This window comes from Gadus morhua, chromosome 22 (genome assembly GCF_902167405.1).
Source record: "Gadus morhua chromosome 22, gadMor3.0, whole genome shotgun sequence".
Classification (NCBI taxonomy): Eukaryota; Metazoa; Chordata; class Actinopteri; order Gadiformes; family Gadidae; genus Gadus; species Gadus morhua.
This window is the reverse complement of record NC_044069.1, coordinates 2718536-2736303: the sequence shown is the minus strand read 5'-3', so window position 1 is coordinate 2736303 and position 17768 is coordinate 2718536. Positions and strand designations below refer to the sequence as shown.

At 48.5% G+C, this 17768-nt stretch overlaps 1 protein-coding gene and 1 long non-coding RNA gene across 4 annotated transcripts in view; both read right to left on the bottom strand.

The window, feature by feature from the left end:
• Window positions 1–16557, bottom strand: part of ints3 (integrator complex subunit 3) — a 23322-nt gene extending 6765 nt beyond the window's left edge. The window contains exons 1-22 of one of the 3 annotated variants that reach the window (XM_030346569.1): window positions 16241–16557; window positions 14119–14202; window positions 13628–13711; window positions 12877–12990; window positions 11444–11528; window positions 10745–10811; window positions 10310–10451; window positions 9734–9863; window positions 8214–8311; window positions 7526–7717; window positions 7233–7320; window positions 6909–6988; window positions 6097–6188; window positions 4438–4470; window positions 3914–4020; window positions 3664–3783; window positions 3439–3571; window positions 2654–2708; window positions 2431–2534; window positions 1947–2111; window positions 955–1108; window positions 273–341 (exon numbers count right to left, since the gene is read on the bottom strand). In XM_030346569.1, coding sequence (XP_030202429.1) covers window positions 273–341; window positions 955–1108; window positions 1947–2111; window positions 2431–2534; window positions 2654–2708; window positions 3439–3571; window positions 3664–3783; window positions 3914–4020; window positions 4438–4470; window positions 6097–6188; window positions 6909–6988; window positions 7233–7320; window positions 7526–7717; window positions 8214–8311; window positions 9734–9863; window positions 10310–10451; window positions 10745–10811; window positions 11444–11528; window positions 12877–12990; window positions 13628–13711; window positions 14119–14202; window positions 16241–16324 — 2280 coding nt within the window. In that variant the 5' untranslated portion in view covers window positions 16325–16557. The remainder of the gene's footprint in view (window positions 1–272; window positions 342–954; window positions 1109–1946; window positions 2112–2430; window positions 2535–2653; window positions 2709–3438; window positions 3572–3663; window positions 3784–3913; window positions 4021–4437; window positions 4471–6096; window positions 6189–6908; window positions 6989–7232; window positions 7321–7525; window positions 7718–8213; window positions 8312–9733; window positions 9864–10309; window positions 10452–10744; window positions 10812–11443; window positions 11529–12876; window positions 12991–13627; window positions 13712–14118; window positions 14203–16240) is intronic. The other 2 variants (XM_030346570.1, XM_030346571.1) reach the window with 2 other exon arrangements.
• On the bottom strand, window positions 11536–12765 carry LOC115535497 (uncharacterized). Its single transcript, XR_003974504.1, has 3 exons — window positions 12184–12765; window positions 11758–11993; window positions 11536–11717 (listed from the first exon to the last, which is right to left on the bottom strand). It is a non-coding gene; the product is annotated as an uncharacterized LOC115535497 (long non-coding RNA).
• Window positions 16558–17768: the final 1211 nt, after the last annotated feature.

The window sequence follows — 17768 nt, the reverse complement described above, 5'->3', positions numbered from 1 at the left end:
TAAGAGAGAAAGTTAAAATAGAGACATTTAACAGAAATACATAGTTTACATACAGATATAAATTCAAAATTAGGGATTTTAGTGGATACTTGGGTGGTAGTTGATACATGGTAGTGGGTGGTAGTTGATACATGGTAGAGGGTGGTAGTTGATACATGGTAGTGGGTGGTAGTTGATACATGGTTGTGGGAGGTAGTTGATACATGGTTGTGGGTGGTAGTTGATACATGGTAGAGGGTGGTAGTTGATACATGGTTGTAGTTGATAGTTACCTGTGTTGAGTCGATAACGGCAACAATCATATTAAGCAACTCTCCACTACGCAGGGTCTCATCTGGAAACTACACACAAAGACACATACAAAGGGAAGGTTATATATCTATGTCTATATATCTATACCCATGCATCTATAGCACCTGGGAGTAGACGTGTGTATCTACATCTCTAGCTCTGCCTGGGAGTAGATGTGTATCTATATCTTTAGATCTACAGTACCTGGGAGTAGCTGTGTATCTATGTCTCTAGCTCTACCGGGCAGTAGCTGTGTATCTATGTCTCTAGCTCTACCTGGGAGTAGCTGTGTATCTATGTCTCTAGCTCTACCAGTTGCTGTGTATCTATGTCTCTAGCTCTACAGTAGCTGTGTATCTATGTCTCTAGCTCTACAGTAGCTGTGTATCTATGTCTCTAGCTCTACCGGGCAGTAGCTGTGTATCTATGTCTCTAGCTCTACCAGTAGCTGTGTATCTATGTCTCTAGCTCTACCAGTAGCTGTGTATCTATGTCTTTAGCTCTACCAGTAGCTGTGTATCTATGTCTCTAGCTCTACCAGTAGCTGTGTATCTATGTCTCTAGCTCTACCAGTAGCTGTGTACCTATGTCTCTAGCTCTACCTGGGAGTAGATGTGTATCTATGTCTCTAGCTCTATAGTAGCTGTGTATCTATGTCTCTACCTGGGAGTAGATGGAGGGCGTGAGGTAGCAGAGCAGCCTCACGTCGTCCTCCTGGCAGGCCTTCATGTCCATCATGAGGCAGGTGTGGAGGTCCCCCAGCGCCGTGGCCTGGGCGAACGACTCGTACAGACTCATCTTCCCCATCGCCGCCTTACTGCCCCACACACAGTACACACACGTTACACACAGAGTACACAACCCGAGTAACCAGAGTACACACCGAGAACACACACTGAGTACACACTGAGTGCATACTGAGAACACATCGAGTACCTAGCCTTGAAGTAGTACATCAGGTGGTAGTATTACGACGGTAGTACCTAGCCTTGAGGTAGTATTATGACGGTAGTACCTAGCCTTGAGGTAGTAGTACGACGGTAGTACCTAGCCTTGAGGTAGTAGTACGACGGTAGTACCTAGCCTTGAGGTAGTATTACGACGGTAGTACCTAGCCTTGAGGTAGTATTACGACGGTAGTACCTAGCCTTGAGGTAGTAGTATGACGGTAGTACCTAGCCTTGAGGTAGTAGTACGACGGTAGTACCTAGCCTTGAGGTAGTATTACGACGGTAGTACCTAGCCTAGAGGTAGTATTACGACGGTAGTACCTAGCCTTGAGGTAGTAGTATGACGGTAGTACCTAGCCTTGAGGTAGTAGTATGACGGTAGTACCTAGCCTTGAGGTAGTATTATGACGGTAGTACCTAGCCTTGAGGTAGTATTATGACGGTAGTACCTAGCCTTGAGGTAGTATTATGACGGTAGTACCTAGCCTAGAGGTAGTATTATGACGGTAGTACCTAGCCTTGAGGTAGTATTATGACGGTAGTACCTAGCCTTGAGGTAGTATTATGACGGTAGTACCTAGCCTTGAGGTAGTATTATGACGGTAGTACCTAGCCTAGAGGTAGTATTATGACGGTAGTACCTAGCCTTGAGGTAGTAGTATGACGGTAGTACCTAGCCTTGAGGTAGTAGTATGACGGTAGTACCTAGCCTTGAGGTAGTACAGCAGGTGGTAGCCGATCTTGGGCTGCTTCTGGTACAGCTCGGCCAGCATGTCCAACAGGACCGAGAAGCCGCTGTTGTCCTCCTGCATGGTGCACAGGTTCCTGAACACCAGGCACACCGGCTTACACACTGACTCCTCCAGAGACCTGACACACACACACACACACACACACACACACACACACACGTTAATTGTAAAACAATAATTTCCTCTTTGGCACAATGGATCTGCGAGGGTCTACACCCGGCAGAGTTGTACACAGTTCATTGGAGTTGCAAATACAAATAACTTTATGTATAATTACGTTGAAACCGCAACAGTGTAAACACATTGTAACCAGCATTCAGACAGTACTATCACAGGAAACGCGCGCAGTGTAAACGCACGCAGTGTAAACGCATGCAGTGTAAACGCGCGCAGTGTAAAAGCACGCCGTGTAAACACATTCCGTGCAAGGTACGTACTCCTCGGTGATCTCGTCTGGTAGGACGTCTCCTCTGAAGTGACCTTTGAACAGCTCAGCCAGGCAGGAGGCCAGAGTGGACATCTGCTCAGGGTCAAAGTCGTCCTACACACCACACACACAGAGAGGACACGGTGAGACACGATGAGGCCTGAGGGGGGAGTAGGCTTACGGTGGGCTAGAGCTCCAGGGTGGAGAGCAGGGACAGTGGGTCCTCCTCTTACCTCCAGGATGAGGTCTACGATGTCCTGCATCACCTCACACTGGTTCTCTGCATCGCTGGAGAGGAGAGGAGGAGTCGTTATCTACCTTGTACACAACAGTCCTACATAACAGCAGGCGGTAGGCCTTACTTGTATATAACAGTCCTAAATATAGACAGGCGGTAGGCCTACCTTGTATATAACAGTCCTAACAGCAGGTGGTAGGACTACCTTGTATGTAACAGTCCTACAAATAAACAGCCGGTAGGTCTACCTCGTGTACAACAGTCCTAACCCAGGCGGTAGGCCTACCTCGTGTACAACAGTCCTAACCCCGGCGGTAGGCCTACCTCGTGTACAGCAGTCCTAACCCCGGCGGTAGGCCTACCTCGTGTACAGCAGTCCTAACCCCGGCGGTAGGCCTACCTCGTGTACAGCAGTCCTAACCCCGGCGGTAGGCCTACCTCGTGTACAGCAGTCCTAACCCCGGCGGTAGGTCTACCTCGTGTACAGCAGTCCTAACCCCGGCGGTAGGCCTACCTCGTGTACAGCAGTCCTAACCCAGGCGGTAGGCCTACCTCGTGTACAGCAGTCCTAACCCAGGCGGTAGGCCTACCTCGTGTACAGCAGTCCTAACCCCGGCGGTAGGCCTACCTCGTGTACAGCAGTCCTAACCCCGGCGGTAGGCCTACCTCGTGTACAGCAGTCCTAACCCCGGCGGTAGGCCTACCTCGTGTACAGCAGTCCTAACCCCGGCGGTAGGCCTACCTCGTGTACAGCAGTCCTAACCCCGGCGGTAGGCCTACCTAGCTTTCTGGAGCTGCAGGACCTTGTCCTTCATCACGTCCTCCAGCTGGTCCTGGAAGGGCGTGATGTCCGCCGGCTCCTCGATGATCTCTTCTTTGATTGGCTGGAAGCGGAACTCCCGCTGCTTCTTCCCTGAAAGGTAATTGGCTGTTGGGTCACTGGGCGTCCTGCCTAGACCTCCGACTCGGGGGGGGGGGGGGGGACCACCTGGAGACAACGCTCACCTTTGTTGTTCACCTCCTCCTCGTCGTCGCTGAAGGCCGCCTCGGTGGCGTCGTAGCAACCCTCCTCCTTGTCCAGGACGTTGTTGTCCATCTCCATGGTTACGGACTCCTCCATCTTCACTGTGGACGGAATCAGGTGGCAAAACTTTAGCGCAACGTGCAGACGGCCGACCGACCCTCGACCGTCATGATAAATGTGACCCCCGTAAACATGTGGAGCACTACTTGAAGACTAAAGCGTGTGGGTTACCCTCTGTGGGGGGCGAGGGGGAGGTGCAGAACTCAGGGAAACGTTCCCTCAGCATGGAGCGCAGCTCACGATCCAGCTTGGGATTATCAAACAGCGGAGCCAGGTGGCTGGAGAGAGAGAGAGAGAGAGAGAGAGACAGAGACAGAGACAGAGACAGAGACAGAGACAGAGACAGAGAGAGACAGAGACAGAGACAGAGACAGAGACAGAGAGACAGAGAGACAGAGAGACAGAGAGAGAGAGACAGACACAGAGAGAGACAGGGAGAGACACAGAGAGACAGAGAGAGAGAGCCAGAGAGAGAGAGAACCAGAGAGAAAGAGAGCGAGAGACAGAGACAGAGACAGGGAGAGACACAGAGAGAGAGAGAGACAGAGAGAGAGAGAGAGAGAGAGACAGAGACAGGCAGAGAGACGGAGAGAGAGAGAAAATTACATGGGAATAAATAGTAATAGCTGGAATGCAAAGGGTTTGAATGTGAGGTCGTGATCATGCATCGGTCAGGAGAGCTGTCTGAGCCTCACTTCAGGGTATTTGTGCGTCTGTCATGGCTGCTGCTACAAGACAACAAGACAAACAATACTGGTTTAGTGACGCTTCTCCTGCCTCAGAGTCAACAAGAACGTAGACATAGTAGGATCCATATACTATGTACAGAATGATGCATCAATGGAGAGATATAGATGGACATCTTCATCTATAGATATATGTAGATAATATATATTATAACTATACACAAATAGATATGCATCTAATCTATAGATATAGATGGACAGTATATCTATATACACACAGATATATATCATCTATAGATTTACACATATACATATATATATATATACACATACATACATACATACATACATACATACATACATACATACATACATACATGCATAAAAAAAATACATGTATATATAATATATATATATATATACACGTCTACACACACACACACACACATATATTTATATATATACACATACATAAAGATAGATAAACATATTATAGATAGATATTCATTTCGATATTTGTCACACATATTTTTCGAGACAGTAAATCATCAGCACGGATTACGACGGACGACAAAACAGTACAACAAACAATAAAACGTATAAAACGTAATCAAATAATAAAGTACAAAATACAGTACAAGGTAAAGGATACAGTATAGGTACAGTACAGGGTACAGTTAACACAGACTTTATTAAGACCAGCACGCAGAACAACATGTCATAACAGGCTGTCACCACGCAGACTAACATGTCATAACAGGCTGTCACCACGCAGAACAACATGTCATAACAGGCTGTCACCACGCAGAACAACATGTCATAACAGGCTGTCACCACGCAGAACAACATGTCATAACGCAGAACAACATGTCATAACAGGCTGTCAGCAGACATTTGATGAAGGCGTCTCTTCATTTCGTCTCTGAAACGGTTCAAGTGGTTAAAACAAAGTATTTGAATAACGTACAATCTACTGCTACGACTGGGTTCACCATGGTGAAGGTTAAGGGTTAGGGTAAGGGTTAGGTTCAGAGTAGGAGTACAGGGTTAGGGCACAGGGTTAGGTTAAGGGTAAGGGCACAGGGTTAGGTTAAGGGTAAGGGTTAGGTTAAGGGCACAGGGTTAGGTTAAGGGTAAGGGTTAGGTTAAGGGTAAGGGACGGGTACAAGGTAGGTTTAGGGTAAGAGTACAGGGTTTGGGCACAGGGTTAGGTTAAGGGTAATGGCACAGGGTTAGGTTAAGGGTAAGGGTTAGGTTAAGGGCACAGGGTTAGGTTAAGGGTAAGGGTTAGGTTAAGGGTAAGGGACGGGTACAAGGTAGGTTTAGGGTAAGAGTACAGGGTTTGGGCACAGGGTTAGGTTAAGGGTAAGGGCACAGGGTTAGGGTAAGGTTAAGGGCACAGGGTTAGGTTAAGGGTAAGGGTTAGGTTAAGGGTAAAAGGTAAGTTTAGGGTAAGAGTATAGGGTTAGGGTAAGGGTTAGGTTAAGGGTTAGGTTAAGGGTACAGGGTATAGGTTTAGTGTATATCTATCTATCAGTCTATCTAGAGCTTACGCTGGACTCTTCTCCATGATGAAGGTTAAGGTACACGTATAGGGTGTGAGTTAAGGGTTAGGGTACAGGCTAAGGGTTAGGGAACAGTATATATATATATGTAGAGAGATCTTACGCGAGGACTCTCTTCTCCATGATGAAGGTCAGGGAGTTGAAGACGCCCTGACGCACCTGGGACTCCAGGGGGGGGAAGAAATGAGGAATGATCTGAGGTCAGTGGAGAGGAGGGGAGAGGGGAGGAGGGGAGGGGAGGAGGAGAGAGGAGGGGAGGGGAGAGGAGGAGAGGAGAGGAGGAGAGGAGAGGAGAGGAGAGGAGAGAGGAGAGGAGGAGAGGAGAGGAGAGGATGGGAGGGGAGGGGAAGGGAGGAGAGGACGGGAGGGGAGAGGAGGAGGAGAGAGGAGAGGGGAGAGGAGGAGGAGGGGAGAGGAGAGGAGGGAGGAGAGGGGAGAGGAGAGAGGAGGAGGAGGAGAGAGAGAGAGAAGAGGAGGGGAGAGGAGAGGAGGGAGGAGAGGGGAGATAGAGGAGGAGAGGAGAGAGGAAAGAGAGGAGGAGGAGAGAGGAGAGGAGGAGAGGAGGAGAGAAGAGGAGGGGAGGGAAAGGAGAGGAGAGAGGAGAGGAGGAGAGAGGAGAGGAGGAGAGGAGGAGAGAGGAGAGGAGGAGAGAAGAGGAGAGGAGGGAGGAGTGGAGGGTCGAAGAGGAGGGGAGAGAGGAGAGACAAGGACAAAAGGAGAAAGAAAGAGGGACAGAGGACAGCTTAGAAGGAGAGACACAGGGAGGAGAGAGAAGGAAAGGAGAGAGCTTGATGAGGAGGAGAAAGAAGTAGAGGAGATGAAACAGGAGTTAGGGTTCATCTTACGGTTGTGTGTGCGCTCGTGGGGTGTGTGTGTTGTTATGGTGGGTGTGTTTGTGTGGTATGTGTGTGTTACCCTGCACATGAAGTCCAGCAGAGTGGCGGTGATGGCCGGGTGAGGCTTCATAGAGTGATGCATCACCAGGATAGCAGGCTCTGGGAGAGAGACATAGACACACAGTCAGAGAGAGAGAGACACAGAGAGAGACAGAGACAGAGACAGAGAGAGAGAGAGAGAGAGAGAGAGAGAGAGACACACAGTCAGAGAGAGAGAGAGCGAGAGCGAGAGCGACACACAGTCAGAGAGAGAGACATAGACACACAGTCAGAGAGAGAGAGAGACAGAGACAGAGACAGAGACAGAGAGAGAGAGAGACAGAGAGAGAATGTGTGTGTGTACCTATGTTCATGATGCTGTCCTTCTCAGGACTGAAGAACAGCCAATCATAGAAGAGAGCCAGCTTAGCGTTGGAGGCCGCAACGTTTGACTGGAGAGACAGAGGAACTCATGAATGACAGGGTGACTGGTGACAGGGTGACGGGTGACAGGGTGACGGGTGACAGGGTGACTAATGGCATTATTGATGATGTATTATTGATGAATGATATTCAGCTATAAATCCTCCCCACACCCAGTATGTACCATGTTACAGCTTTCATGGATCTGAATGACCGTGCTCTTCCTGGTCTTACCGTGCAGGTGGTGAGCAGCCAGCCAATGATGGCCCAGCGCGGCAGGATGTCAGAGCTCAGGACCTCGTTGGAGGGATGGACCACGCCACAGATGTAGCGAATCAGGTCGCAGCGGAGGGACTGGCTCTCCGCCGTGGACAGATACTGCCTCTGGAACCACTCCTGGTAACGCTTCTGCTGCCCGAACCGCACCTACCCACACAGTCACTGGTCACCTACAGAGCTCTCCCCGTGTGCGGGTGAGTGTGGGTGAGGGCTGGGCGATTAATCGAACTTTGACCGCGGTTTCGATTTCAGCGTCATACGATGACAAAATTAACATAATCAAGTTTTTCGAAATTTTCTTTGTGAACATTTTGTGTAATTTTTTAAACTTCTCAGTTGCAAAGTTATTTTTGGGAGAGACATGCTGAACTAATACAACGGGTATTCAAACTCAAAAATAACCCTTTGAATGATCGTGGTTTCAATATTGACCAAAATAATCGTGATTATGATTTTCATCCATTATCGAGCAGCCCTAGTGTGTGTGTGTGTGTGTGTGTGTGTGTGTGTGTGTGTGTGTGTGTGTGTGGGGTGTGTCTGTGTTTTTGTGTGTGTGGGGGGGGCGGTGGGGTGTGTCTGTGTGTGTGTGGGGTGTGTCTGTGTGTGTGTGGGGTGTGTCTGTGGCGGTTTGTGTCTGCGTTACCCTGGAGGTCATGAACAGTAGTTTGGTCTCCATGTCAGGAGTCAGACGGCAGGCCAGGAACTTGCGGGACGTCCGAGCAGTAAGGAGCTGGAGCAGACCTAGATACACAATACCAGGTGATACACAATACCAGGTGATACCATCAGACCTGCTACAGTACCAGGTGAACCATCAGACCTGATACAGTACCAGGTGAACCATCAGACCTGATACAGTACCAGGTGAACCATCAGACCTGACACAGTACCAGGTGAACCATCAGACCTGATACAGTACCAGGTGAACCATCAGACCTGATACACAGTACCAGGTGAACCATCAGACCTGATACAGTACCAGGTGAACCATCAGACCTGATACAGTACCAGGTGAACCATCAGACCTGATACAGTACCAGGTGAACCATCAGACCTGATACAGTACCAGGTGAACCATCAGACCTGATACAGTACCAGGTGAACCATCAGACCTGATACAGTACCAGGTGAACCATCAGACCTGATACAGTACCAGGTGATACCATCAGACCTGATACAGTACCAGGTGAACCATCAGACCTGATACAGTACCAGGTGAACCATCAGACCTGATACAGTACCAGGTGATACACAGTACCAGGTGATACACAATACCAGGTGATACCATCAGACCTGATACAGTACCAGGTGAACCATCAGACCTGATACAGTACCAGGTGAACCATCAGACCTGATACACAGTACCAGGTGAACCATCAGACCTGATACAGTACCAGGTGATACACAGTACCAGGTGATACCATCAGACCTGATACAGTACCAGGTGATACACAGTACCAGGTGAGACCATCAGACCTGATACATTACCAGGTGAACCATCAGACCTGATACAGTACCAGGTGAGACCATCAGACCTGATACAGTACCAGGTGATACCATCAGACCTGATACACAGTACCAGGTGATACCATCAGACCTGATACACAGTACCAGGTGATACCATCAGACCTGATACAGTACCAGGTGAACCATCAGACCTGATACAGTACCAGGTGAACCATCAGACCTGATACAGTACCAGGTGAGACCATCAGACCTGATACACAGTACCAGGTGAACCATCAGACCTGATACAGTACCAGGTGATACACAGTACCAGGTGAACCATCAGACCTGATACAGTACCAGGTGATACACAGTACCAGGTGAACCATCAGACCTGCTTACTGCTGGGTGTGTTGTGTTACCAGTGTTGTGTAGTCGTGTTGTGTTACCAGTGTTGTGTGGTCGTGTTGTGTTACCAGTGTTGTGTGGTTGTGTTGTGTTACCAGTGTTGTGTGGTCGTGTTGTGTTACCAGTGTTGTGTGGTTGTGTTGTGTTACCAGTGTTGTGTGGTCGTGTTGTGTTACCAGTGTTGTGTGGTCGTGTTGTGTTACCAGTGTTGTGTAGCAGTGTTGTGTTACCAGTGAACTGGGGGCTGAGGGCTGCTGGGTTGTGCAGTGTGTGTTGTGTTACCAGTGTTGTGTAGCAGTGTTGTGTTACCAGTGAACTGGGGGCTGAGGGCTGCTGGGTTGTGCAGTAGATCCTTCCAGAGCAGTTCCATCTCAGGAATCCGAGCCACGTTCTGCAGTAGGCGCACCAGGTCTCGTCCAATCACAGCACAGTCCATAAACTACAACCAATCACAGAACAGTCCATAAACAAGGGGTCATGAGGAATCACTACCTACTATTAGTGTGTACTGTGTGTGTGTTTGCTAGTATTCTCTCCCTCTCTCTCTCTGTACTCTGTGTGTGTGTGCGTGTCCACTCTGTGTGTGTGTGTGTGTGTGCGTGCGTGCGTGTCAACTCTCTGTGTGTGTGTGTGTGTGTGTGTGTGTGTGTGTGTGTGTGTGTCAACTCTCTGTGTGTGCCTACTCCCTCTGTGTGTGTGTGCGTGTGTCTACTCTTTGTGTGTGTCCCTCTCTACTCTCTGTGTATGTCAACTCTATCTCTCTCTGTGTGCGCGTGCGTGCGTGTGCGTGCGCGTCTGTACCCTCTGTCTGTCCGTCTGTGTGTGTCTACTCCCTCTGTGTGTGTGTGTGTGTGTGTGTGTGTGTGTGTGTGTGTGTGTGTGTACCCTCTCTCTCAGCATGGAGATGCAGAAGTCCACCTCCTTCTGCCTCAACACCAGCAGGGCGGTGGTCCCGTGGTCCACCATCAGACGCAGGTAGGTGTACACCGCCATGGCAACCAGCATCGCACTCTTCACCAGCCACTCCCTGAGGACACACACACACACACACACACACACACACACACACACACACACACACACACACACACACACACACACACACACACACACACACACACACACACACACACACACACACACACACTCTTGGGTTTAATGAGCTCTATAGAGCCTGGCCTTAGCGCCCCACAGAGCTTGATAGAGCCCGGTCATGGAGTCCATTTATCTGTAATTATTTGTTGTCGTTTGCCAGTTGCTATGGAAATAGTTAATTAACATTCTGAGCAATGAAGTGGATTAACTGACGGGGAAACCTACTTCTGGTCAAGCAGGACGTCTAGAACATTCTCAGCCAACCACAGGTTCTTACTGGACATATCCCCACCTAGAGAGGAAACACAGGTAAACAACCAGGTAGACCCCCCCAGGTAAACAACCAGGTAGACCCCCCCAGGTAAACAACCAGGTGGACCCCCCCAGGTAAACAACCAGGTGGACCCCCCCAGGTAAACAACCAGGTGGACCCCCCCAGGTAAACAACCAGGTGGACCCCCCCAGGTAAACAACCAGGTAGACCCCCCAGGTAAACAACCAGGTAGACCCCCCAGGTAAACAACCAGGTAGACCCCCCCAGGTAAACAACCAGGTAGACCCCCCAGGTAAACAACCAGGTAGACCCCCCCAGGTAAACAACCAGGTAGACCCCCAGGTAAACAACCAGGTAGACCCCCAGGTAAACAACCAGGTAGACCCCCAGGTAAACAACCAGGTAGACCCCCCCAGGTAAACAACCAGGTAGACCCCCCAGGTAAACAACCAGGTTGACCCCCCAGGTAAACAACCAGGTAGACCCCCCCAGGTAAACAACCAGGTAGACCCCCAGGTAAACAACCAGGTGGACCCCCCAGGTAAACAACCAGGTAGACCCCCCCAGGTAAACAACCAGGTAGACCCCCAGGTAAACCAACCAGAAAGACCAAACAAGGGGAGGGGGAAGGGGTGTGTGTGTGTGCTGACCTGCGATCTGTTTCATCAGGGTCATCAGGACCCCGTCGGCCCCCATCACTCCGCTCTTCACCAGCTCTCTGACCAGCCACACCAGCTGGAACCACACACTCATTACACACAGAACCACACATACCTCTGTACCGGATGGAACCACACACTCATTACACACAGAACCACACAGACCTCTGTACCAGCTGGAACCACACACTCATTACACACAGAACCACACAGACCTCTGTACCAGCTGGAACCACACACTCATTACACACAGAACCACACAGACCTCTGTACGAGCTGGAACCACACACTCATTACACACAGACCTCTGTACCAGCTGGAACCACACACTCATTACACACCGAAACACAGACCTCTGTACCAGCTGGAACCACACACTCATTACACACCGAAACACAGACCTCTGTACCAGCTGGAACCACACACTCATTACACACAGAAACACACAGACCTCTGTACCAGCTGGAACCACACACTCATTACACACAGAACCACACAGACCTCTGTACCAGCTGGAACCACACACTCATTACACACAGACCTCTGTACCAGCTGGAACCACACACTCATTACACACAGACCTCTGTACCGGATGGAACCACACACTCATTACACACAGAAACACACAGACCTCTGTACCAGCTGGAACCACACACTCCTCACACACAGAACCACACAGACCTCTGTACCAGCTGGAACCACACACTCATTACACACAGAAACACACAGACCTCTGTACCGGATGGAACCACACACTCATTACACACAGAAACACACAGACCTCTGTACTGGATGGAACCACACACTCATTACACACAGAAACACACAGACCTCTGTACCAGATGGAACCACACACTCATTACACACAGAACCACACAGACCTCTGTACCAGCTGGAACCACACACTCATTACACACAGACCTCTGTACGGACAGTAGCCCAAATGTACACAAAGTAATTATATTATATTGACAACATATCGTGTATATGTATGTTGTGTATTGTATTGTGTATGGTGTGGATTGGTAATGTATGCTGCGTATTGTACTGTGTATATGCATGTTGTGTATTGTTAATGTATGGTGTGTATGTATGTGTATGTGTACATGTGTAGGTGTGTTGAGTTGATTGTTTTGTATTTTGAGCGACTGCACCCTCCACTGAGACAGCTCTCCTCGAGGTGACTGAGACACTCATGTGTGAGTGCGTGTGCGTGGGTGTATATGTGTAGGAAGTGTGTGTGTCTGTAGAGTGTGTGTCTGTGTTGTGTAGCGTGTGTGTGTGTGTTGTGCAGCGTAGTGTGTCTGTAGTGTGTGTTGTGTAGTGTGTGTGTGTGTGTAGCGTAGTCGGTCTGTAGTGTGTGTTGTGTAGTGTGTGTTGTGCAGCGTAGTGTGTTTGTAGTGCGTGTTGTGTAGCGTGTGTACCTGCGTCCGGGACACGTCCTGCAGCTTGAGGAACTTCTCCATGAGGATCTGGTTGATCTTCACCAGGACGCCGTTCATCCCATCTCTGCTGAGCAGGGTCAGGTCCCTGTAGCTCTACACACACACACACACACACACACACACACACACACACACACACACACACACACACACACACACACACACACACACACACACACACACACACACACACACACACACACACACACACAGTTTGTTAAACAATAATGGTACTGGTACTGTAGCTCTGGACCAGGTGGACCTACAAAACCAGGAGGACCTAGTTCCCCATGACCTGGTCCTGGACCTACAGGCTGCGCCCGCCCATAGAGCTTAATAGAGCCCCATAGAGCTGGATAGAGCCCCTTAGAGCTCGATAGAGCTCGATAGAGCCCCATAGAGCTCGATAGAGCCCCATAGAGCTTCATAGAGCTGGATAGAGCTGGATAGAGCTTAATAGAGCTGGATAGAGCCCCATAGAGCTGGATAGAGCTGGATAGAGCTCGATAGAGCCCCATAGAGCTTAATAGAGCCCCAGAGAGCTTGATAGACCCCATAGAGCTGGATAGAGCCCCATAGAGCTTAATAGAGCTGGATAGAGCTGGATAGAGCCCCATAGAGCCCCATAGAGCCCCATAGAGCTGGATAGAGACCCATAGAGCCCCATAGAGCCGTAGCCCTACAGGACCAGGGGTAGCCCCTTCAGGACCAGCTGGGGTGGGGGTCTTACCCTCTGGGCCTGGCTGGGGTCGGTGAGGACCAGACAGAAGAGGCCCAGACACACGTCCTCATGCTGCTGCTGGCCTTTACACACCTGAGAGGAGAGAGAGCACAGCGACACGTGGATATACGAGCACATATGCTCCGGAACCAAAATTTAAAACAGAAAGAAAAAAATATGAAAAACGCTAAACTATAGTCAACATGCTAACATACTTACATTAGCAGTAGCTTAGCATTGCAACCTTCCTACATTAGCAGTAGATTAGTATCCCAAGAATCTTACATTAGCAGTAGCTAAGCAGTGTGACATATTTAAATTAGCAGTAGCTTAACAATCCTTCATAGCTTAGCATTGCAATAGTCCTACGTTAGCAGTAGCTTAGCAGTGCAATAGTCCTACATTAGCAGTCGCTTTGCAGTGCAATAGTCCTACATTAGCAGTAGCCTTGCAGCGCAATAGTCCTACATTAGCAGTAGCTTAGCAGTGTAAAGTCTTACGTTAGCGGTGAGCGCGTCGTTGGCTTCTCTCTCCGACAGCCCGTTGGTCAGCGACTGGACGATTCCAACACATCTCTCCAACTTCTACACACAAGGGACACAAAAACACTAATAATTACTAGAATTACTAAGGGACACAAAAACTTTAATACGGTTGAATATATCATCATACAATATGAGATATACAAGAAAAGACCATCAGCAGTCATGTAGTCTCAGGCCTGGAGGTGAGCTACATGGCACACATTCTGGCCCTCCCACACGCTCCCGCCAAGAACACCAGGTCCCAAAACAACCCCGGAACTGGGGTTGATATTCAAGCGTTTCAGTGAGGAGCTGGAGCAGACCTAGATACACAACGTTTCACCAGGTTAACCTATCTGAAGAGGATGTGGACTTCCTGAGATTCCTGTGGTGGCCTGGGGGTGAGGCAGGTCTTTCTCCTGCAGAATGCCGTACGACTGCGCACCTTGTTGGGCCTGTGTCGTCAACCTGCTCCGCTTACTACGCTGAAGATGACCGAAAACTATTTAGCCATGAAGTGATCGACCCAATCTTGAAAACGTCTATGTCGATGTCTGCTTAAAGTCTGTATCTACAGAACAACACGCCATTCTGCTCATCAAAGAACTCACAGCTGCTTGTTCAAGAGGTTCCCACCTCTACAAACAGCCGTCAGGCACATGCCTCCACTCCCAAAGAAGAGCGATCTAAAGAGTGGAAGGAGCTCACCCTGGACGGAGAGATGGACTCCTAACTCAAAGAGCGCCTGGGGACCAAGGGTGAGCCCAATCCCATTTCTACCCCTTACCCCTTCCCCCTCCCCCTTGTTTTGAAGGGGTACAGGTAAGGGGTAAGGGGTAAGGGGTAAGGGTAAGGGGTAAGGGGTCTATTGTTGTTTCATTGTCGCTTTAACGATAGGAAAGGCCAGAGTGTCACCCCTAAAGAAGACAACAGCTCCCAGGACGGAGCTCGAGGCTGCCGGCCGGCAGACCGAGCCGGCCCCCGGCAACACAAGAGGCCTTCCCACCCCGGGGGCTGTACGAAACGTCCACGCAGTGTTTTGGGGAGACAGAGGATATAAACTCCTGATTTTGCTTAATGAGGGTCTTATTTTTGTAACAAAATGATAAAATGACAGATTACTATTTTGACAATCAAAAAAGACAACCGTGTGTGTGTACATAAATGTGCAATTAACTGAAGGAAAATGCCGTCACCATATAATATACTGTTATGATGAGTGAGGCTGATATGCTGTTGATGCATCATTTGCATCCTTCATAAATGTTTTTTATATATTATATATGTTCTGTGCTGTCTTTATGGACCTTCCTGTGTTTTGAATAAAAAGTTGATATACTAGTACATCAATATATTACTATGGTGATTCGCTAGTATAGCAGAATACTATGGTGAAATACAATGGTCTATCAGTATAGTGATACTACTACTATACTTTTCCACTCATAATACAAACTGTTTTAGTAACATTGTAATACTGTATTGCTTAGAATCAATGACAGATCATATCTTTTGATAAAGATCTTTTCTACACTTTATTGCCCCAAGCTCAATATTGGTGAATTCATCACCATGAAATACAATCACATAATACTGGTATTAAACTAACGGGGCATTTAGTACAGGGAGAGGTCTGAACGTCATCTTAGTCACCATATACACATGTGACTAAATATAAACAAGAAATATTAAGAAATATAACGTGACTAGCTATAACACAACGTCTACCAACCTGTCATATAACAACAACAACAACAACAACACGTTAGCTTGACACGCTACAGTGAGCATCCGTATTGGGTGCTAGGGACCACAAGCTATTGGCTACATGCTAGAAAGTCATAGCATGTAGCACCTAGCCTGTAGCCTCAGCAACTGATTAGACCACAGTCTTGTGTAGATAGCTAGAGGTGCAGCTAGCTAGAGGGTTAGCTCGGACCCGATGTGTTTCAACGGGGGATGCTAAATGCTACGTGTGAAGCTACATGCTAGGCTGGTGGTTCCAGGAGGTTGTGTTGTGGTGACCCGACTGTAAAGAAAGGGCTCACGTTGAGATATTGAGCCTCTCTTCCGCGGGGGGTTCTAACCGTTCTCCTACCTCCTCCAGCTCGTCCTTGGCGTCCAGGGAGGTGGACACCAGCAGCCGACCCTGCGGCTTCGCCTTGGCCGATGAAGGCTCCATGTCGTCCCGCCCCGCGGAGCGCCGAGCCCCAGTACTCTGGAGGGTCGCGGGGTCCTAGCTCCGCCTCACCATCTGGCTGCTGTCCCGCCTGCTCTCTGGGGCTCCCGTGGGCTTTGGAGAAGTCTCTTAAATCGATTTAATAATACTGCTCAACTATATTATGATGGAACAATCTGCTGCTGCTCTGGCGTCCAAGGAACACAAACAGACTTCCGGTGAGTTCCGCGGTACACCGGAATAAGGGCGGTGCTTCTTCCAGTGATATGACCAATTGGATTCTGTCAACGTTAGTCTGAAGTGACCAATCACCCGCCTTATTATGAGAGTGACGTGACCAATCGCCTTACTTTGATATTTAAGTAACGCCCCTAGCCCCATACTTTGAGGTCCTGGCGCATTACTCCTATAATGTCTCGCTGCGGCTTGTAGGACATGGACATCCAACGTCCAAGTACTGTCACGTGATTCCACTTGCCACCCCCACAGACGTCACGGGCTAACAACCTAATTGTGATTACAAAAACATGCATTTGGGAAATTAGTTTTATAATGGGACCACTCCTTAAGCCAGGGGTGTTTCTAGGTTTCATAGACATCCGGGGCTTTTACTTTTATTTATTTTAACACAAAAATTATATTCGTGGCTAATTAAACACAGGGTCTGAGATTAGGATGTCTGGGTTCAGGGTCTGCCTTCAGGGCCTAATCGACCAGGTAAACACGCGTCCTGCCGTCCTCCTCCGAGCTCAATACATTCATGATCCAAAATCTGACCGCAGCTGACCTCAGATCTGGTGAACTGGGCTTTTATTTCCTTCACTTCATATGTTTCGACCAAACCTGTTGCTGGAGGCAGAGTTATTTGCAGACAAACTAGACCAGCCCATGAACATTTTAAAATGTAAATACAGACATTTCTGTATAATTAAGGTGTATGACAGCTCCCTCATCTGGACAGTCTCACACCAAACTACATTTTCCGTTTGAACCAACGTAGCTATAGTACATTGTTGTGCGACGGGTTGGTGGATTGAACGTGTTGTAGTAGCAGAGAATGGCCTGCGGGGCAGTATGTACATTGTTAAATACATGAATAGGCTTGAATTTAGTAGTTATAGAGGTTTCATATTTTTTACAAAATGCCATGGATTATGTGAACATTGCACAATAACAATCATGTATATTAAATGTATTGCAGGAGTTTAGCTTGACATTAACCAAGTTAAAGGACAATTAAATGAACCGCAACAAACATGTGGAAGTCAATGTGGGATTTTAATATGTAAACAAAAACACTTGACAGAAGTTTAATACAATTTGTAAAGGAAAGCAGAGGAAAACATTTTCCCAAATTTATCTTTTCAAAATGTCACCACCATTCCGAAAACAAGTGAAGAGGTTTGTGTAAAAGCAGTCCTCCCTGACCAGCACTGTCCCTGACTCT